The sequence below is a fragment of the Heptranchias perlo genome, chromosome 1 (assembly GCF_035084215.1).
Source record: "Heptranchias perlo isolate sHepPer1 chromosome 1, sHepPer1.hap1, whole genome shotgun sequence".
Classification (NCBI taxonomy): domain Eukaryota; kingdom Metazoa; phylum Chordata; class Chondrichthyes; order Hexanchiformes; family Hexanchidae; genus Heptranchias; species Heptranchias perlo.
The window spans coordinates 85,082,031-85,104,681 of NC_090325.1; the positions used below are offsets into that span (position 1 = coordinate 85,082,031).

Below are 22,651 nucleotides of genomic sequence, written 5' to 3' on the forward strand. Positions count from 1 at the left end.
CACCCTTTCAGGTCATGAGTTCCAGACCCCCACCACCCTCTGGGTGAAAATTTTTTTCCTCATTTCCACTCTAATCCTTCTATCAATCACTTTAAATGTATGCCCCCTGGTTATTGACCCCTCCGATAAGGGAAATAGGACCTTCCTATCCACTCCATCTAGGCCCCTCATAATTTTGTACACCTCAATCAAATCACCCCTCAGCCTCCTCTGTTCCAAAGAAAACAATCCCAGCCTATCCAATCTTTCCCCATAGCTAAAATTCTCCAGTCCTGGCAACATCCTCGTAAATCTCCTCTGCACCCTCTCTAGTGCAATTACATCCTTCCTGTAATGTGGTGACCACAACTGTGCGCAGTACTCAAGCTGGGGCCTACCTAGTGTTTTATACACTTCCAGCATAACATCTCTGCTTTTTATTCTGTGCCTCGGCTAATAGAGGAAAGCATTCCATATGCCTTCTTAGCCACCTTGTCTACCTGTCCTGCTACCTTCAGGGATCTGTGGACATGCACTCCAAGGTCCCTCACTTCCTCTACACCTCTCAGTATCCTCCCATTTATTGTGTATTCCCTTGCCTTGTTTGCTCTCCCCAAATGCATTACCTCACACTTCTCCGGATTGAACTCCATTTGCCACTTTTCTACCCCTCTGACCAGTCCATTAATATCTTCCTGCAGTCTACAGCTTTCCTCCTCACTATCAACCACACGGCGTATCTTTGTGTCATCCGCAAATTTCTTAATCATGCCCCCTAAGTTTAAGTCCAAATTGTTAATGTATACCACAAAAAGCAAAGGACCTAGTACCGAGCCCTGCGGCACCCCACTGGAAACAGTCTTCCAGTCACAAAAACACCCGTCGACCATCACCCTTTGCTTGCTGCCACTGAGCCAATTTTGGATCTAATTTGCCACATTCCCTTGGATCCCATGGGCCTTTACTTTTTTGACCAATCTGCCATGTGGGATCTTGTCAAAAGCCTTGCTAAAATCCATGTAGACTACATCACTTGCGCTACCCTCATCGATCCTCTTTGTCATCTCCTCGAAAAATTCAATCAAGTTAGTCAGACACGACCTCCCCTTAACAAATCCGTGCTGACTGTCCTTGATTTGTCCGTGCCTTTCTAAGTGACAGTTTATCCTGTCCCTCAGAATTGATTCCAATAATTTGCCTACCACCGAGATTAGGCTGACAGGCCTGTAGTTACTCGGTCTATCCTTCACTCTCTTTTTGAACAACGGTACAACGTTAGCAGTCCTCCAATCCTCCGGCACTATGCCTGTATCCAGTGAAGTTTGGAAAATGATTGTTAAAGCCTCCGCTATTTCCTCCCTGGCTTCTTTTAATAGCCTGGGATACATTTCATCTGATCCTAGTGATTTATCAGCTTTCAAAGATGCCAATCTCCTTAATACTTCCTCTCACTATGTTTATCTCATCCAATATTTCACACTCCTCCTCCTTAACTTCAATCCCTGCATCATCCCTCTCCTTTGTGAAGACAGATGCAAAGTATTCATTAAGAACCATACCCACATCTTCCGCCTCCACACATAGTTTACCTTTTTGGTTTCTAACGGGCCCTACTCTTTCTTTAGTTATCCTCTTGCTCTTAATGTATTTATAAAACATCTTTGGGTTTTCTTTGATTTTACCTATTAATATTTTTTCATGCCCTCTCTTTGCTTTCCTAATTTCCTTTTTAACTTCACCCCTGCACTTTGTATACCCCTCTAAGCTTTCTGTAGTATTGAGTTCCCAGTGTCTATCATAGGCTTTCTTTTTCTGCCTTATCTTACCCTGAATGCTTCTTGACATCCAGGGGGCTCTAGATTCGTGGAAATAAGTTTACCCTGAACCCCTTGAATCACCCCTTTGAATGTCTCCCACTGCTCTGACACTGATTTACCTTCAAATGGCTGTTTCCAGTTTACTTCTGCTAAATCACCTCTCAGTTTAGTAAAATTGGCCTTTCCCCAATTGAAAACTTTAACTCCTGCTCTGTCTTTGTCCTTTTCCATAACAATGCTAAAACTAACTATTATGATCACTACCACCAAAATGCTCTCCCACTTCTACTTCTTCTACCTGCCCCTTTTCATTTCCTAGAACTAAATCCAGAACTGCCCCCCCCCCCCTCTCATTGGGCTTGCTATATACTGGCGAAAAAAAAATTCTCCTATATGCAATTTAAGAATTCTGCACCCTCTAAACCATTCACACTGTTTGTATCCCAGTTAACATTCGGATAGTTGAAATCCCCTACTATTACTGCCCCATTGTGTTTGCACTTCTCAGAAATTTGCCTCCATATTTGCTCCTTTATCTCCCACTGACTGTTTGGGGATCTATAGTACACTCCCAGTAGTGTGACTGCCCCTTTTTTGTTCTTTAGCTCAATCCTTAAGGCCTCATTTGATGCTCCTTCTAAAATATCATTCCTCCTCACAACTGTAATTGTTTCCTTAACCAAAATTGCCACCTGCCCTCCTTTTTTATCCCCCTCTCTATCGTGTCTGAAAACCCTGTAACCAGGGACGTTGAGCTACCAGTCCTGCCCCTCTTTAAGCCATGTTTCTGTAATAGCTAAGATATCATACTGCCACGTGTCTATCTGTGCCCTCAGCTCATCTGCCTTATTTCCTATACTCCTTGCATTGAGGTAAATACATTTAATGACTGCCAAACTCCTCTGTTTATTTTCTAACCTTTGTTCCCTCTGCCTTCCAGACTCACTCACTAATTTTCTGCCTTCCATTTCCAGTTCTGACTTTATCCCATCTGAATCCACACTCAGGTTCCTATCCCCCTGCCAAGCTATGCTGTGATGTAAGATTCTATGATTCTTCGATTCTATGATTTTTGCTAAGGTTCTGATGCATAGATGATTAGGAAGAAAGCATAATATCAGGTGGTGAAACAACCTGCCAACATTCGCTTTCCAAATTCATCTATGAAGAATAGGTACTTGGGTGAGATTCTCCAACTGTACCCCAGCGTGAGTCTTTCCTTCAGGTGAGGAGGACATACAGTAGCCAATAGGGAAAAAAAATGGAATGAAACAAATTGCATTAAATAGCTGGCTTTACAGTATGTAAAATAAATCTGTTATTTATAAGCATTGTATACAAGTTTGCATAGGAATGTAGAAACTTCAGAGCATTAGAGCTTATAGAGTTCCTGTGCTTATCATTGAACCTAACCAAACTTTTACAGGTGTTGTAGCAAGTAAGTCAATCAAATTACTGATTAAATGAAACTGCTACACTCCTTGGTGGCATTGTAAGCAGTGTAGATGAAAACATAAAATTACAAAGCGATATTGATAGATTAGGTGAATGGGCAAAACTGTGGCAAATGGAATTTAATGTAGACAAATGTGAGGTCATCCACTTTGGATCAAAAAAGGATAGAACAGGGTACTTTCTAAATGGTAAAAAAGTTAAAAACAGTGGATGTCCAAAGGGACTTAGGGGTTCAGGTAAATAGATCATTGAAGTGTCATGAACAGGTGCAGAAAATAATCAAGAAGGCAAATGGAATGCTGGCCTTTATATCTAGCGGACTGGAGTACAAGGGGGCAGAAGTTATGCTGCAGCTATACAAAACCCTGGTTAGACCGCACCTGGAGTACAGTGAGCAGTTCTGGGCACCGCACCTTCGGAAGGACATATTGGCCTTGGAGGGAGTGCAGCGTAGGTTTACCAGAATGATACCCGGACTTGAAGGGTTAAGTTATGAGGAGAGATTACACAAATTGGGGTTGTATTCTCTGGAGTTTCGAATGTTAAGGGGTGATCTGATCAAAGTTTATAAGATATTAAGGGGAACAGATAGGGTGGATAGAGAGAAACTATTTCCGCTGGTTGGGGATTCTAGAAGTAGGGGGCACAGTCTAAAAATTAGAGCCAGACCTTTCAGGAGCGAGATTAGAAAACATTTCTACACACAAAGGGTTGTAGAAGTTTGGAACTCTCTTCCGCAAACCGCAATTGATACTAGCTCAATTGCTAAATTTAAATGTGAGATAGATAGCTTTTTGGCAACCAAAGGTATTAAGGGATATGGGCCAAAGGCAGGTATATGGAGTTAGATCACAGATCAGCCATGATCTTATCAAATGGCGGAGCAGGCACGAGGGGCTGAATGGCCTACTCCTGTTCCTATGTTCCTATGTTCCTTCTTGCTTTGATTTGAGTTTAGCTGTAAATACAAATAATTTGATTGTAGGCAGAAAAAATTCCTTGGTCATCTAGTTGTGAAAAAGGAAAAATATTTAGAACAGAGATGAAATGTTAAAAATGAGAGGTGAGAACCTTTAAGGATGCCATTGGGGAATGAAAGTAAGGATGAATATAAAATAGTTAAAACTCAACGATTACTTTTATTGCTTTCTAAAAGAAAAGAAACGACAAGCACGCCCAAATTATTGGAGACAATCAAAGTTGGTTTAACAACTTTGACATCAATGTGAAGGAGGTCTAGGATGGGCTTAGCAGGAACAAACCCTTAGGGATCCGAAGAGATACTCAGGATGCGATTTGTGTAGTGCAGGAGGAAATTGATGAATGGTGGGCAGGTTCCTCTGAATTGGAAACAGGCTTGCGTAATACCCATATTTGAAAGAGGTTGCAAAAGAGACCCAGGTAACTGCAGTTTTATATCAGTAACTGATAAAATAATGGATTCGATTTTCAGGAGCAAATTTGAAGATTAACTCAGTAAGTAGCCAACACAACTTCAGAAAGGGAAGATCAGATTTGTTCGACGTATTCGACTTTTTTGAGGCAGTAATATCTTGTGTGGACTGTGGAAGGTTTTTAGACATGGTGTACTTTAACTTCCGGAAAGCCATTGATAAAAGTTCCACGTGAAAGACTACTGCGCTATTGTAAAATGGTGGCAGTTTACAGTAAAAACAGGAAATGAATAAGAAAATTGGCTGAAGGAAAGAAAGGAACGAGTACTTTTTAGGGATGGGTGTTACGGTAAGGGATTATGGATGCTGGCTGTACTGTTCCTAACACACATCAATGACTTTATTCAGAAACTGAATGCAAATTGGTCAATTTTGCAATGATACTACAAGTAGGGCTGTTGAGTTTGATGAGCCTGCCAAGGATCGACAAAGTGAACTACAAATCTATAAGTGGGCAGAGCAGTGACAGATGGAATTCAATAAGGAAAAGTGTAAGGTACTGCATGTTGAAAGAAGCAATGTGTGACATAAATTCTCCGTGAACTCTTGTTGAAATAGCTACAGGTGAAGTTGAAAGGGTTCTTGGGGTGCTGGTGAACTTGGTATTTAATATACAGTAACTGTAGAGCAGCAATTAACAAAGCAAATATAATGCTAAACTATACTACTGAATTAATAGAGTGTAAGTTGGAGGATGTTTGACCACACAGCCATCACACCTGAGTCCAATGCTGTCATTTCCATATGTGTGCACTTCTAGCAGGGTTCACTGGATGGCTACCAGTTGCAAGAACCATAGCCAAATTTCCCCTCATAAACCCAGGGCCAATGAAGACAGTTGTAGTGCCCGTACTTCTGTCCTGTGATCAATTACCTCAACACAGACTGGGGATAGAACCTGCGAGCTTCCTGGTGTATATGGCTTTGGAGGGGATTGCTTGGTGTGGGAGTACTGAGGTGGGGATGGATTGCTGGGTGTGGAAGTAGTGAGGGGTTGGGTGAGTTGCTGAGTATGGAAATACTGAATGGATGGGTAGGTTGCTGGGTGTGGAGGTACTGAGGGGGTGAGTGGGTTGCTGTGTGGGAGTACTAGGAGGGGGTTGTGGGATGGCCTTGACAAAAGCGCAATCATGGGGGTTTTCTCAGGGCAAGTTGAAAAGGAGGGAAAGGAATGGATGCTTGGCATGGTGTGGCTGGAGTACAAGGAGCAGCAGGAGAGAGAGCAGAGGAGGGGCAAAGGCACAGGTGATTGTGGGGGTGTGGCTCAAGACGCATCTCTGGGTGGGGGAGGGTCATATCCGGGAGAGAGGGGCTTTTTAAAATGATTAACTGACCAGTGACTTAGGGAACCTGAACTATTCAAAATAAAGGCAAGTATTTTATTTTAAATAATATAGGTTTCCTTAGGCCAATGCTGGAAACAATCTTTGAAAGGTAAGGACTAGCATTTATACATATTTCATGACCTCAGGATGTCCCAAAGCGCTTTACAGCCAATGAAGCACTTTGAAGTAATTCGTCCTCTACTACAAGTGGACCCCAAACCAGCCATGAGGATTGCTGGGGGCCAGTCTCAGTATTGATTGTAAAAGTACTGAAGAACTTCGAGACTTGAGGTTGGGTTGGGGATTGAGGCAGGAGGCAGAGATGGCTGGCGGGGAACTCGAGTTTGAGTCAGTGGACAAGTCAGAAGAGAGGGGAAACCAGTTACAGAGGAGGGAAGGCATCAGTGGGGAGGGAGCAGCCAGCAAGTCATATTTTGGAGCTCGAGTCTTACCTATCTTGGAAATGCAACTGTGAGATCCCACAGGTGAATAAACATGGTGCCACCTACCTTGGACACCAAATCTAGAGGAACCGATCAGATAAGTAAAATGAATAAGTAAATTTCATTGTGACAGGAAAACATGACAAGTTCCAACTCCTGTTAATTCAAAGTTTTTTTGCAACTAAAAAGCAGTTGGAATAAGCATTGGGGACTTTTCTAATGCAATTTGAATTATCTGGTAATTTGAATTAAGTGATTTGAACTACCAGGAGTAGGCTTTGTGTATCAGTGAAAGTAATTGTATGCAAAGCACTTTGAGACGTTTCTGAGAGAGATGGCACGATATAAATGCAAGTCTATTTTTTCTCTTAATGCTTCTCTCCTTCAAGCAGTGAAAGCCCTAGGTGATTTGTAAGGAGTTTCAAAAAGAGAGATTCATTAGGAGCTGTTATGGTAGAAAGTCCCAATGGCGCAACGTACATAGAACACTGTCAAGGGGGAAGTTACAGAGCAAAATCTGCATACCTGCTTACAATGCAGTGTGAAATTTACACTTTCATATTTAGCTCACAAATTTCTAAGTCATACGGGCAGGTTTGCAGATCATGGAGCCCATGTGAGGTATGAATTATACACTGAGTTTTGTGGTACTTTATCTGACCTCCTATTTGACTTCACCCACTTGAAGTAATTCATCATCGGGTATGGTAGCGTAGTGGTTATGTTACTAAACTAGTAATCAAGAGGCCTGGACTAATATTCCAGAGAACGTGAATCCCACCATGGGATTTGTAAATTTGAATTCAGTTTTAAAAAATCTAGAATAAAAAGCTGGTATTAGTGGCCAGTATAAGCTGTTAGATTGTTGTAAAAATCCAACTGGGTCATTAATGTCCGTTAGGAAATGAAAACCTACAGTCCTTACCCGGTCTGGCCTATATATTACTCCTGACCCATGCCAATGTGATTAACTCTTAACTGTCTTCTGAGGTGCCCCACCAAGCCATTCAGTTGTTAGGGATGGACAATAAATGCCGACCTTGCCCGTGATGCCCACATCGTGAGAATGAATAAAATAAATACTGCAGCTATTGTTACTTTAGCTATATTTCTGTCACTGCTTTTAACCATATTATTACATATTTTGACTCCTTTTGTTTACTTTGTCAGTAATGAGTGGGGGGAACATACATTTTGTTGTTTCAATGTGTATAAAGCTTTGGATATTTTCAGCTCTGAGAGATTGTTTATTTATGCGCTGTTCTGTGTTTTGCAGGTGATTAGCTCTATGAGCTCAGTAGCAGAACACTGCCTTCCCTCTCTACTTCGCACCTTGTTTGACTGGTACAGACGACAGAATGGAGCAGAAGATGAATCCTATGAATATAGGCCACGGTCAAGTACAAAATCAAAAGGGTAATTTATTTTTTCTTTACGTGAAATTTAGGAAAATAGGAAAAGTAAAGCAAGCCATGGTTGCTTAATAATCTGTTATTTATATTACTAAATGTTTAATGCAGGCAAACATCAAGAATGTCCTGTTTTGTTTCTGGATTTATTGTTTTCTCCCCGCTTTAGGTTCTCCTGTATCATATGGCAGCGGGCAGTTGATCTGCTCTCAGTCCTGTGGCAGTGTTACTGCGTTACCTCATTACTATAAGGTGCACAAGAGTACCTCGGAGGAGAACAAAGTGGATTTGTTTTTTTGTTCCTTTTGTCTATGGGAAACCATTCAGCCTCTGCTTAATGACTCCATCCCATGAGAATAAAACTGAGAATATGAGAAATCATGGAAGTAAACCCACACATGATGCAATAGTCTCACTTAATAGAAATATTCCATTGATAATTCTTATACAGTAGAAGAGGCAATAGCAGTCTGTTGTGAATACTATTCTAATGAACAATGGAATTGCTGTTTCTGTGAAGCTGTTCTGTTCTAAAACTTTTCCCTCAAATAGTATAATTCTTGAGTACTTTGTAAACATTTTTGCAAAAAGCATGAAACAACCATTGGATTATGAAGGGTGATGAACTGGTTGACTAGACTAAGAAAACTAAAACAATTTAGCCTTCCATGGAAAGTGTTGCTTGAACCCATTTATTTATATAATCAGCAGTTATTGTATCAGAATTGCTCAATAATGCTCCCAACTGCTACCTTTCCTGTGTAAATTTTTTGCGAGGACATATTCCACATTGTTTTGTAGACAGCCGCCTTTATTGCTTTATTTCTCACCGATATCTAAATTGTATCAACAGCTGTCTGCTCAGAAATTTGAAAAATATTCTGTGGAAAGTTAGGTGGTGAGATTAAAATGGAAATTTTATTGGGTGAATTATTATGCAGTAAATAGAAACAAGAGGTCTAGCTCAAAAAAAATGAAGAATCTGCTGACTTACTAAATAAATTAGTCTTTCAGCTGCAGTTCTTCACAGGACCCTATAAGACAAACTATTTATAATTTTTTATTGGCAATGTGCTGTGGATGTAGAATATTTTTGGATCTGCCCCTAGAGCAGTTAATGGATTTGGCAGTAAAAACTCAATTTTCCATCCAGGGTGTGTATTTTTTTTAAGAGATATATTATCAGTGCATTTTATTCTGATCACTACAGTTGAAAGTAACCTCTTGATTTATAAATAATTGCACATATTTAGACTAGCCATACCTAACGGCTTTTAGTTTTCTTTTTAAAGTTTCATCCTTTTATCAGAATGTAAGTGAACTGTGTCCAGTAATTGAACAAGAAGTTAGAATGACCTCCTGGTCAAAAGTAATAGAACATGAATTGTGTTTTTGGAATGGGACTTGCGTCAATTCTTAATGCTCTTTGCATACTCTGCCATTGACTCTCAAATATTATTTCAATTTCCTGTTGTCATTCCAGTTGGTTTGAACAAAATTCTTTCTGGATTGTACAAACTGATGTAAATGTAATTTTAAAATATCCTGCTAACCTGATGGACCCTAATGTCCCTCCATATTGGGGTGATATTTTTACATTGGAACCAATGCAAGGTGATTGAATTTATGTTGAAATAATCTTAATTTGCATAACCAAATAAAAGCATATATGATCTAAAATAACCTTCATAATATTTGACAGCAACTACTTAGTCTGTTGTATTTTGGTATCAATTATTCGAACTTAGCAGAACATCTCCTCTAGATTTGATTTTCACAGCAATCCATTTTCCCATTATTAATAAAGTTAAATAACTGGAATTGCATGAGTCAATCCCATGCACAGAAACATGAAACACAATAAATGCTACGACGTTGTTCTTAAATTCCATTAAAAAAATCTTGAAAAATAAACAATTGTTTGATATTTTACCAATTTTTTTTTCTTTTCAGGGATGAACAACATCGTGACAGAGATTATCTGCTTGAGCGAAGAGACTTAGCTATAGATTTCATTTTTTGTTTAGTTTTAATAGAAGTTTTAAAACAGGTAAGCTTTCAAAGTGCTGCTGGTTTGTTTTCCATATGCAGCAGGCATTTTTAGTGGGTTATTCAGTGTTCATGCCCTCTTGGTAGGTGAGTCAAGCTAAACCACCTACCCACGTAACAAAGGTCTTTGTTATGGAAACAAAGTAGAGCACGATCAGCTGGATGTAAAGCAGTGGACGAAATGGGTTGCTTCATGTGCCACTAGGCACGGAAGAGGAGGAAGAAGATAAAGTGTTCAAATAAATGACTTATTAATGTTAATCATGAATAAATAATGGGATAATTATGGATAAATATGTGCATTTTAAAAGCTTTAGTGGCTACAGAATTTAAAGAATTAAGATGCAGGTTATAAAATGTCCCTTTTAAGGGTTTAGATTTTGGCAGCACCTTATATTTGGTAAGTGTATCAATCTGTATTTGTCTTATGTACCATGCAGTAATCTTCTCATTTACATGGTGTTTCATCTTTACTGAATCTGATGTTTTTATCACCTAGTTTATGCAATCTGTTCACATCATCTTGCAGATACTTAGCTTCTGATTCTCTGTGACTGAAATGTTGTATAGACTAGTGACTTAAGAACTATAGTATATCTGAGGTACAGATGAAAAAAATGATTTTGAGCCAAAATAATCTATCATTTATTTGTGAATTTGCTTGTAAACCTTTTTGATTTGTATTTCATTGCATGTAGAAGCAGAGGTAATTTTAATCAGATTGCTATATTTAATGCCAATCAAAATTAAGCTTTTCCAATATCAGATTTAACTTCTAATTCATGAAATAAAGGACACTGTACAGAATAGTTGGGACAAATTACTTAGATCAGGAACAATCAAAATGATTAGTTCTGAAGTTTCTAATGCCAAGCTTAGCTATACAGGAACCTGTGTTCGATTGTTTAGTTCCCCTTCCCCTTCCCTGCCCCCCACCCCCCTCCACCACACATCATGAGAATTATCACCACCTTGCTTCAGATGTGGTGGCAATGCCTGGGAATAAGCTTGTGCCCTCCTGGACCACTTTATCTTTCTTTTCATTTACCCCAACCTTTTGCTTTCCTTCCTCCCTTTACCCCACTGTTGGCAACTGTGTCTTCAGCTATCTAGGCCCCATGCTTTGGAATTCCATCCCTAAACTTCTCTACTTCTCCACCGCCCTCTTTCTTAAAAGGTGTTCTTTAATATCTTTCCTTTCTTGTTTTGTTTCCCACTTTTTTCTGTTGAAAATCCTTCTCATGTTTTATTTATTTGCTATTTGCTCTTTATTATTTTCTGTATTACTTTCTGTTTTTACTTTACTTTTCAACATTCTTTTGTGCTCACATTTTTCTTACTCTATTTGGTTTTAATTTTCTCCTTGATTCCTCTCCCTATTTTTGCCCTGTATCTCTGTTTCAATTTATATTACACACGTGTGTTTGGTTTTTCTCTCTTTCTTTGTCATAGTTTCTGACATGGTTCTCCTGATTTTTTTTGTTGTTCATTAATTTTATGCTACACATCCAGTATCAATATGTAGCATTTCTGGGTCCTGTAAACGTAGGGTTACGCTACCTCAAAAATGTGCCTCTGCCCCAACTTCAGAAGAACATTCGCTAATGAGTAAGAATGATATTTTTCTATTTCCAAACCAGACATCCTCTCTAAGCAAGATTGGCAATTTAATTTCAGTTAGGCACAGTTTTGTGCTGTGGGCCCATTCCCACTAGAAGATGGATTGAGAATAGCCAAGCTCAATTCAGATAAGATACTTCAGCCCTTCTGTTTGACCAGGAGTTGAATCGAGGTTGCTGAGGAGAAAAGCCCGTGTTTAACACATTGCATCACCTCATCTCTTTTTTCCTGCTATTTCTGCAGAATGGTCCTTTTGTGCAGCAAGCCTATCCTTGCTGCTGTATCTGACCACCAGTTGGATCCCTTTATTTGTCTCTTTCCTGCTACTCTTCAAGTGAGAAACAGTAAGCCCACAGTTACCCACTGTGCCTCTTTTGGCATTCTCCAAATGGCCCATGAGGCTCCCGTCGCAGTCTCCTTACGAACAGCTACCCAAATTGCCCCATCCGCTTGTTTTGCCTACTTTCCCACCTAGCGCTCCGACTGGGTGCTAATCTTTCCAACCTCCTTTCAGTTATGCTCATCTCACTACTGCCCCCTTTGACTCAGGTACTGGACCAACTATCTCCGTCCTTCTCCGCATTCCCCTCTGAATGTCCGTTCACCTGCAAACAAGGTTTTTCCTTTAAAATCCTCGTTCTTTACTATCCCCTCAAGCCCCACCCCAATTCCTCACCAAAACGTCTTCACTTCTTTCCTCCCTCAGTCTGTACCAAGCAGCACCTCCTCCTGGGTGATTTCAATCTAAATCTCAACTCACTTTACTCTCACTCGTTTGATTTCACTGCCCTCTGTCTTCTCTAAACCTCTCCCTCCATATAAACTCTCCTACACATATTCATGGCCAACCCCTCAATGTCGTCTTTTCACATGGCCTCTCTACAGCCATGGCCTCCATCACAGACAACGTCATCCCCGATCACTTAATTGTGTCTTTCGCCTCCCACATCCCCCTGCTCCCTCCCATCTCCCATCCTTCTGTGTCCATCTCTGGAAAAAAAACTCCTGCAAGTCACTTATAACTGCACTTTCACATTCCCAACTGCCTAGCCTTTGGCCTTCCATTTGCCACAATACTTCTGTAGCTGTTGAAACATTCCCTCACCTCCACCTCTGATGCTCTTGTCCACAGTAAAACTCTCTTCTAGCCTAGTTGTTCCCTCTGGTTTGGTCCCTATCTTTGCTTCAAGTCCAAGGGACTCACTACCACCGTGCTAAGTGGGATAGAATAAGAACAGATCAAAACTGAGCATGAGATGCTGTGGGCTATCAGCAGCAGCAGAATTGCATTCCACCACAATCTGTAACCTCATGGCCCGGCATATCCCTAACTCCTCCATTTCCATCAAGTCAGATGACCAACCCTGCTTCAATGGGGAGTGTAGAAGAGTGCCGGCAGCAGCACCAGGCATATCTGAAAATGAGATGCCAACCTGGTGAGGCTCAATGCAGGACTACATGCATGCTAAACAGCAGAAGCAGCTTGCTATAGACAGAGCCAAGCGATCCCACAACCAACAGATCAGATCAAAACTCTGCAGTCCTGCCGCAACCAATCGCATATTGTGGTGCATAATTAAGTAACTAACGGGAGGAGGAGGCACCATGAACATACCCATCCTCAATAATGGCGGAGCCCAGTGTGAGTGCAGAAGATGAGGCTGAAGCATTCGCAGCCATCTTCAGCCAGCCGAGAGGATGCTTCTTCTCAGCCTCCTTCTGAGATCCTCACGTATGTCAGTTTTCAGCCAATTTGATTCACTCCACGTGATATCAAGTAACGGCTGAGTGCACTAGTCGCAACAAAGGCTGTGGGCACCGACACCATCCGGGCTGAAGTACTGAAGACCTGTGCTCCAGACCTAGCCACGCCTCTAACCAAGCTGTTCCAGTCCAGCAACAACACTAGCATCTATCTGAAAATGTGAAAGATTGCCTAGGTTTGTTTTGTCCATAAATACCAGGACAAATCCAACCCGGTTAATTACCGCCTCATCAACCTACATTCAATCACTAGCAAAATGATGGCAGGATTCGTCAACAGCATTAACGCGTGGCACTTGCACACCAATGCGCAGTTTGGGTCCTGCCGGGACCACTCAGCTTCAGACCTCATTACAGCCTTGCTCCAAACATGGACAAAAGAGCTGAATTCCAGAGGTGAGGTGAGAGTGACTGCCCTTGACATCAAGGCAGCATTTGACTGAATGTGGCATCAAGGAGCCCTAGTAAAATTGAAGTCAATGGGAATCAAGGGGAAAACTCTCCAGTGGCTGGAGTCATACTTAACACAAAGGAAGATGGTTGTGGTTGTTGGAGGCCAATCATCTCAGCCCCAAGACATTGCTGCAGGAGTTCCTCAGGGCAATGTCCTAAGCCCAACCATCTTCAGCTGCTTCATCAATGACTTCCCTATCATAAAGTCAGAAATTGGGGATGTTCGCTGATGATTGTACAATGTTCACCTTCAGTCACAATTCCTCAGATGAAGAAGCAGTCCATCCCCGCATGCAGCAAGACATGGACAACGTACAGGCTTGGGCTGATAAGTGACATTTGCACTGCACAAGTGCCAGGCAATGACCGTTTCCAACAAGAAAGCGGAGAGAGCCTAACGACTCCCCCGCCCCGGACATACAACGGCATTACCATCGTCGAATCCCCCACCATCAAAACCCTGGCGGGGTGTCAGGGGAGGTCACCATTGACCAGAAACTCAATTGGGCCAGCCCCATAAGTGCCACAGCTACTAGAGCAGGTCAGAATGGCTAACCTTCTGACTCCCCAAAGCCTTTCCACCACCTGCAAGGCACAAGCCAGGAGTGTGATAGAATACTCTCCACTTGCTTGGATGGGTGCAGCTGCAACAACACTCAAGAAGCTCAACAGCATCCAGAACAAAGCAGCCCGCTTGATTGACACCCCATGCACTGGCTTAAACATCCACTCCCTGCACCACAAGCATAACATGGCTGTAGTGTGTACTATCTACAGGATGCACTGCAGCAAGACTCCAAGTTTTCTTCAACAGCACTTCCCAAACCTGCGATCTCCACCATTTCAAGCGCACCTGACACACAAGTGGTTTCGTCATCTATTGCCAGATCTGGCTAGTCCATATCAAGCACAGTCGGGCTTTGCTGTCCTCTGCCAAAACCGCTTACTACTCCAAGGTCATTCTGGAGAACAAGATAACTCCTGGTCCCCTCCACCCTCAACTCCAACAACATGATTGAGACCATCCATTCATCTTCTCTGCTGCAGCCTTTGACACAGTCAACCACACCATCCTCCTCCAAAGCCTCTCATCTGTTGTCTAGTGGAGGTAGGACTGCCCTCACTTGGTTCCACCCTTAGCTATCCAACTGTGTAGCTAGAGCATCTCCAGCAATGGCATCTCTTCCCACCCCCCCCATTGTTACTTCTTTTGTCTCCCAAGGAATTATCTTTGGCCCTCTCCTGTTCCTCATCATACATGCTGCTCCTTGACGACATTATCCAAAGATATGGGGTCAGGTTCCAGGTGTACGTTGATGACACCCAACTCTACGTCTCTGTCAGCGCCCTTGACCCCTCCATTACCGCAATTTCCCCCAGTTAAACAGTGGGAAGGCCGAAGTCATCATCTCCGGCCTCCGCCTTAGGCTCCATTCCCCACCCCAGCTGCTGTCTCAGGTTGAATCAGACTCTTTGTAATCTCGACATCCTATTTGGTCCAGAGCTGAGTTTCTAACCCCATATCCCCTCCATTACAAGGGCAGACCACTTCCACCTCCGTGACATCTCCCATCTTTGTCCCTGCCTCAGCCCATTTATTGCTGCAACCCTCATCCATGTCTATGTCACCTCCAGACTCAACTATTCCAATGCTTTCCTAGCCAGCCTCCTATCCTTCACCCTCCATAAACTTCCGTTCATTCAAAACTCTGCTGCTGGAATCTTATCCCGTACCAGGTCCCACTCATCCATCAGCTTTCAGCTGTCTTGGTCCTAAGCTCTGGAATTCCCTCCTTAAACCTCTTTGCCTCTCCACCTGCCTCCCCTCCTTTAAGACCCTTCTTAAAACCACCTCTTTGATCAAGCTTTTGGTCACCCGTACTAATATTTCCGTCTTACGCTTGACGTCAATTTTTGTCTGATTACACTTCTGTGAAGCACTTTTGGATGTTTATTCTATGTTAATGGCGCTATATAAATGCAAGTTGATGCTGCATCCATACTAGTAGTGTTCTGCATTTTATTTTAGCAAGGTTAGAAATGACTTACCAACCTACAGAATAAAATGGATATTTTAGCTTTTATTATCTTCATTATAATGTTTGTTTTATTTGTTTTATTAATATACAAGTTATTTAAAATAATCACAAATAATCAAAATGATTACAGACTTGGGCAGCTTAATGTGAGCTCTTTGATGCCTCACTGCAAAAAATGGTTTACGTTCGCGGAAATGAGACTTCATCTTTCCCAGTCATTTTTTTTTAGTGCATTGATCTCATTTATTTTCAAGACTTGTGCATTGCATGTACAGTCGCACTACACCCATTAGTAGTACAATACTTTTTATAGGCAGAAATGCCCATCACATTTAAGAACATAAGAAATAGGAACAGGAGTAGGCTATTCGGCCCCTCGAGTCTGCTCCACCATTCAATCAGATCATGACTGATCTTCAACCTCAACTCCACCTTCCTGCCTGATCCCCATTTCCCTTGATTCCCCTAGAGTCCAAAAATCTAGAAATGTCTAAAATTTTGGTGTTTAGAAGAGGTGATTAAAAAAATTACAATAAGCTTTATTTAGGAAACCTGAGGGGGGGGGGGGGGAGAAGAAAAGTGTTTTGTTATATAGTCTTAAACTGGAACCCACTGAAGCTTAGAAATTATGATTTGTAAGGGAACATGGAAAGTACTTTTTAACCATTTCCTTGTAGAATAAAAACACACCATGCCTGGATCATGAGGGTTGTGAATCTTTGGAATTCCCTACCCCAGAGGGCTGTGAATGCTGAGTTGTTGAGTATATTTAAAGCTGCGATCGATAAGATTTTTAGACTCTAGGGGAATCAAGGGATATGGGGATCTTGCAGGAAAGTGGAGTTGAAGTTGAAGATCAGCCATGATCTGATTGAATGGTGGAGCAGGCTTGAGGGGCCATATGGCGTACTCCTGCTCCTATTTCTTATGTTCTTCTCACCTGCAGTTTAAAAACATACATTCCATAAATATGCTGATGTGTGAATTGCTTTGTAGATTCCTCTTCATCCAGTGCCAGATGCTTTAGTACATGAAGTTCTGAACTTGGCTTTTAAGCACTTTAAACACAGGGAAGGGTAAGTTGGTCCTTTGCCTTTTTTGTGAATGCCTTCACAATATTGTGATTTGTATGCATAAGAGTTTGTGGTTGCTTGCTGAAATGTAGTGCTTTGCCAATATTCTATTCATATTAAGATAATAATGACATTAAACACTCATTAATCAAGGGCAAGGTCAATTATTCTTTAACTGACCTGTGGAATTCTGCAGTGAAGAATGCTCTCTGTAAGTTAATGCACCATTGAATTATAATGTCATTGAGTGACTTAAAAAAAAAAAGCCTCAAAGTGCTTCTCAGATAGAGATAGATTAAAGAATGAACACGTAGTTATGAAGGGAGATTATGGGGGTCACAAAGCTTGGTCCAAAAGATAGGCAATGAGAAGGTTTTTAAGAAGTGGAGAGGCGATGAGATTTAAGGCGATCTAGGGAGTAGCACTGAGGTAGCTGAAGGCTCTGCAACCAATGACATGGAAAAGGGAAGGGAGAGGCCTTGAAAGCTGGGGTTGGAGGACTAGAGGGTGTGGGAGGGGGTCTAGGACTTGAGGAAATTGCTGAGCTAAGATGAGGCAGGACTGTGGAGGGATTTGTAGACAAGGACATTTTAAATTTAATGCGTCGAAGAAGAGCTAGTGTAAGTCAGCAATTATGGGAGTGGGTGATGGGCAAGTGGGACTTAATGTAGGACAGGATATGGCAGCTGAGCTTCAGACAATTTGGGATTTGTAGAAGGTAGAAGATGGGAGGCCAGCAAGCAGAATATTTGAGTAATTGAGTGGAGTTGACAAAAGCATAGATGGATTGTAGTGACAGAGGAACTGAGGCAGGGATAGAGATGGGCATTGTTGCGGAGGTGGAAATAAATGATCTTGGTGGTGGATAGAATGTAAGGTTGACTTATACATAGGCTGCATTTTACTTGGTGCTACAATGTCCAATATCTCTCGTTTGATGGTGGCTGCACAGAAGTTCAGGCTGAAGAAGGTGAAGAGACATTAAATTGACATGGCTCTGATCCTGCAATACTGAATGATCCAATTTCATGCCTCCCTTTCCCTCATCTATCGAGCATCCATTTCAGCTAGTTGGTCAGCAAGAAGAGCAGCTTTCTGCTATACTGCTCATGTTGCTCATTGATTACTCTTTCAGAGACCTATTTTTCATCTTGCCTAGTTCTCACGCTGTATGTAAATATCATTCTGCATGACAAACTGTTTTTGGTTAATGGTCAAGCAAGGCTTTTCCCCAAGTTATTAACTCTTAATCCCCTGTTCCAGTGATTGCTGGCTGAAAGGTTGCTAGAACATGATCAAAGGTTTTGTCCTTGGTATCGGGCAGGAATATTATGAAAGAAATATTTAAAAATTCCCAAGTTATTATCATACACCTGAACAATGTACTTTCTAAAGCAGATCAAAAATTTATTCTGATAATGGTTCATCCAGCGCTGGTGGAAAATGTCACGTTTTATTCTTGACAGATGGGCATCAAATAGTTTGTTCTGCGCTTGTCAGTTTTTTTTTGCAATGTTCTCTAAACAGAGAGTTAACTGGACTAAGGATAAATGGGAAACATTCAAATGCTGGAAATGCCCAGCAGGCTGGGCAGCACCTGGAAGATGCTGTTCCTGTTATGTTAGCATTTTAGGTGGGACTTTCTTCCAAACATTTAACTAGGCTACATACTTACATTTTGAAGCCTATAAATAGTCTCAGTACATATGAATCTGATTATAAATATATAGTTTCCACTGTCCGCTTCTCATTTTTTTTCTTCTCTCAGTTTTTGCCTCCCTCTCTAAGCATTACATTTAAGCCAAAACTTGCCACTGTACACACACTTCCCAGCAGGAATTACTGGTTAGCGGTCAGGAGTGAGAATTCTGGCTGAATTGTTTGCCTCCTACCCCAGGGGTGCTCAGTTCAGTTAATTTTTAATTTAGCCATGTTTCTTGCAATCATCCAGTCCTTTTTTAAAATTTCCTCCCAAATGGAATGTAGTGACAATATTCCAGTGGCATCTTTCTATTCTGAATAAATCACCTGTGATGGTGACCATTTTCTTCTTGTCGCTGTCTGTGATTGGCAGTGAATGCTATGTTGTCTCCCAGTTGCCAAGGTAAGAGACATCAGGAGCAAGTGAAGAAGATCTTGGAAAAGCAGGGGGATCTGCTTGAAGTCATGGTTCATGTCTGAGCCAATGATATAGGGAAGAATAAGATTCAGGTCCTTCAAAGAAAGTTCCAGGTGTAAAGCGGTAGATTAAGAAATAGGACCTCACAATTAGTAATCGGGAGATTACTACGTTTAACAATTTTCAGGGTTTTTTGCTCAGTTTTCTCTTGGATACAGCTGGTCATTCCCATAAGCAAATCTCGTGTTCCCTACATTTAGAGAGCACCCTTTACTGCCCAATATCTAATTCAACAATGGCATGACCTGGGGAGACTTAAAAGCACTCCGAGGCACAACTTCAAACGAACAAACTGTTTTATTTTTAAAAAATAGATGAATGAATTGTATACAACTTTCACACTGTGAAGTCAATTTCTTGTACTCCTGTTACTGGAAAAATATTAAATATGCCACCCTACTGTCTCGAGGCGTAGGCCCACTTTCAAGCTAAGCTATTTGAAAGCCAAGTCATTTGCTTTTTGTTACTGTCTGCTTTAGCCCCCTTTGCCCACTCTGTCAGAGAGCGAGCTAGGCCCTTAGGTTTGAGAGGTCAGATGTTCTGCCCACCGAACCATTGACCAAAGTCACCACCCTGATTGAGAAGTCTCCGCTTTGATGGGGGAATATGAGGCTCCCAAATCCCTCTCTTAGCTAACCACCCCCCCAACTGTGAGAATGAAATAAGGTAACACCTGGCAACTTGGTTATTACAAATTAACTATTTTTGCACAATGCCATCTGACAGATGTTTGGAGATTGTACACAACCACCCTCTCCTCTTTTTTGATTACTAATTAACATCCCAAATTACTATGGTATTCAGCCCTGCTGGTGTAATGTTGAGACAAAATGCAGAGTGCAACATTTCAGAAACAATATAAGTAAATGAAATCCTGCTCAGGCAATGTAGGTAAAATCTAGATCATTACAATAATAATGCCACTCCCTAGACAGTACAGGAACAGGCAGATTTGGGAGATGAATTTATGGTTAGAGACATGTAGGAGGGAAAAGTTCAGATCCTTAAAGCATCGAGCCCAGTTCTGAGGCAGGAGTGAGCTATACTGACGGGACAGCCGACACCTAAACAGAGCTGGGACAAATATAGTCATGCGGAGCATAACATCGTGGAGGGTTCAAACTAGTATGGTGAGGGAAGGAGTAGACTGTGTGGAAGGGAGAGTAAGCTTTAAATGTAATGAGGTTGAAAAAGGTTAAGCAGGACAATAAAAGAAATCGGGTTGTGGAAAGGGAATAAAAAACAATTGCAAAACCAAGAAAATCCAAACTCCAATATCTATGTATTAATGCACAGAGTATAGTGCAACAAAAATGTGGAACTAGTCTGACTGATTAAAATAGAAAATCATGATATGATATTTGAAACATGACTGCAGCTGGATCATGTTGGGCAATTAAATATACCTTTGACTTTCGAGAGGGATGAGGAAGGAAGAAAGGGAGGAGGAGAAGTAGTGGTTTTAATGAGGTCCTGATTTTAACTGCCACCTGGCGGAATCCGGAGTGGGGGTGAGGCAGCTAAAATAAGAGCCAGTGACTTGGCCCCTCTAATCCCACTGCCTTCCTGCCATGTCTCGATATTAACTTGCTCTTTTGAGCAGGTGAATGGGACATCCGCAGGAAGGAAGCGGGGTCCTATTTTAAATGATGCCATCAGGACACAACCTGCAATTTTAGTTGAAGGCCTGAGCAGGGGAGCTGTGACGACTTCCTCGTCAGGCAAACCTGTTGGGAGGCACTTCATGGGCCAGAAGAGGCCGAGAAGGTAAGTTTTAAAGTTCTATTTTAGGTTTCTTTGTGGGCCAGAAGGGGCAGGAGTGCTCCTCCAGGCCTCACAAGGAAGCCTCGGGCCTCCCTTTCGCCGGGCATCCTCATCCCAATTGTGGTCACAGTCTTCCACCCCTCTCCCAATTGTGCCTAGAGTCTTCCCCTTCCCCCCACCCCGATCGTGTCCAGAACTCCTCCACCAACTTACTGCCAGGGACTGTTGACATGGATCCCTGGCTGTGGCATCCTGCTGCCAGATGAGCAAATAGGTGGCAGATATAGTTCAGTGTAGAAAAATGTGAAGTAATAGATCTGGAAGTAAGGACAGGAAAAGGAAATAAATCTTCAATGGTGAGATTTTAAATATTACCAGGCATGAGGGATAACAGCTACAAAGAAACTTTCAGTAGAACGGAGAAGGTTAAGGGGAACTTGATAGAGGCCTTCATGCTTAATGAGGGTTATGATAATTTAAGCAGTGATAGATTGTTTTCACTAGTCAGCGAAATGGTAATAAGAGGGCACAAATTTAAGATAATCAGAAAAACAATTAAAGGACAAGTTAGCATACTGTTGCCAGGAGCTTTTCTGAGGATGCCTACTGTATATCGCTGGGTTCACCCATTGAGTCCAACCTATTCTAAAAGCTTTACTGCTCTTTGTGCTACTCCACAAGGAATGTAATGTGGCATTGTGTGGCAGCATGGAATAAAGTACTCAAACATTGTTCGACTTCCAGTCATTTTGGCAATAGAAGGGAACCATGGGTGATCCAAGTATCAATACTGATGTTAAAAATGTCTTAAACTTACTGTGCACTAACTGTTGGATGTAAAGATTGTAATGCAGGCAGCACAATCTCAGGCATGACCATCTGTAAAGCTTAAAAAAAAACAACAAAAGAACAAAAATTATGAATGTGATGCAAATGAAGTGTGTAACTGTGCCAAGCTCATGACTGGGACAATGCTGTAATCTTTGAGATCTTTCTGTGATTCACATGATAAACAATAAATGCATTGTTCTAAAAAAAACAAGCAAATTTTCTTTGATTGTGGTAATGATTTTTCTGTTTTGTCCACAACAACAACCACCTTTCAAATTTGGACCAGTGGTTTATTGTTACCCACATAAAATTTCTGGATAATTACCTATATAAATTGGGATATTGTGTTTTAATGGAACCTCTGCTTTACTTTGGGTGAGGCAATTAAAATGCGTGATATTTAGCCCCAACTCTTAAATTGCTAAGTGCAGCATTCCCTGAGTGACATACTGTTCCAATTGAACATCTAGCAATCAAAAGCACTGCATTGTTGTATTATTTGCTTCACATTTTATAAGATACAGATTTGAATGAATTTTTGGTATTGTTTAAATTTGGTCCAATTTGTAATTTTTAATAATTTGATTCAATTGTACATTTTTATTTCTTTTGCCTTCTGTTAACTTTCACAGGTATTCAGGGCCCAACACTGGGAACATGCACATTATTGCAGATTTGTATGCAGAGGTGATTGGCGTTCTTGCACAATCAAAGTAAGGAGATTATTCGATTCATCGATATGTAATCTTTTTTTCCATTAGGCTTTGTCCCGATATCAATCTTGTACTCTATCCAGGACAACTTCCATAAGTGGAAGAATAAGCCACCAGACTGTGGGTTAGGCTTTAAATATGGAGCAGGTTTATTAAAATTAACATAAGCAGTAGCAAGAGACAACACAGCACCCTGCACTACTTTTTCAGAACTTTTAACTCAAGCTCCCTCCTGTGTCACAAAAATGGATCACTTTGCTATCTCGATTGATGCACTAAATCTG

General features: G+C 41.4%; 1 protein-coding gene across 19 annotated transcripts in view; it reads left to right on the forward strand.

Moving 5' to 3' along the window:
- fryl (furry homolog, like) overlaps window positions 1–22,651 on the forward strand; it is a 450,071-nt gene that overhangs the window by 203,984 nt on the left and 223,436 nt on the right. For all 19 annotated transcript variants that reach the window (XM_067987951.1, XM_067987806.1, XM_067987858.1 and 16 more), the window contains 4 exons: window positions 7,750–7,889; window positions 9,836–9,932; window positions 16,804–16,883; window positions 22,287–22,367. In XM_067987951.1, the coding sequence (XP_067844052.1) occupies window positions 7,750–7,889; window positions 9,836–9,932; window positions 16,804–16,883; window positions 22,287–22,367 (398 nt within the window). The remainder of the gene's footprint in view (window positions 1–7,749; window positions 7,890–9,835; window positions 9,933–16,803; window positions 16,884–22,286; window positions 22,368–22,651) is intronic.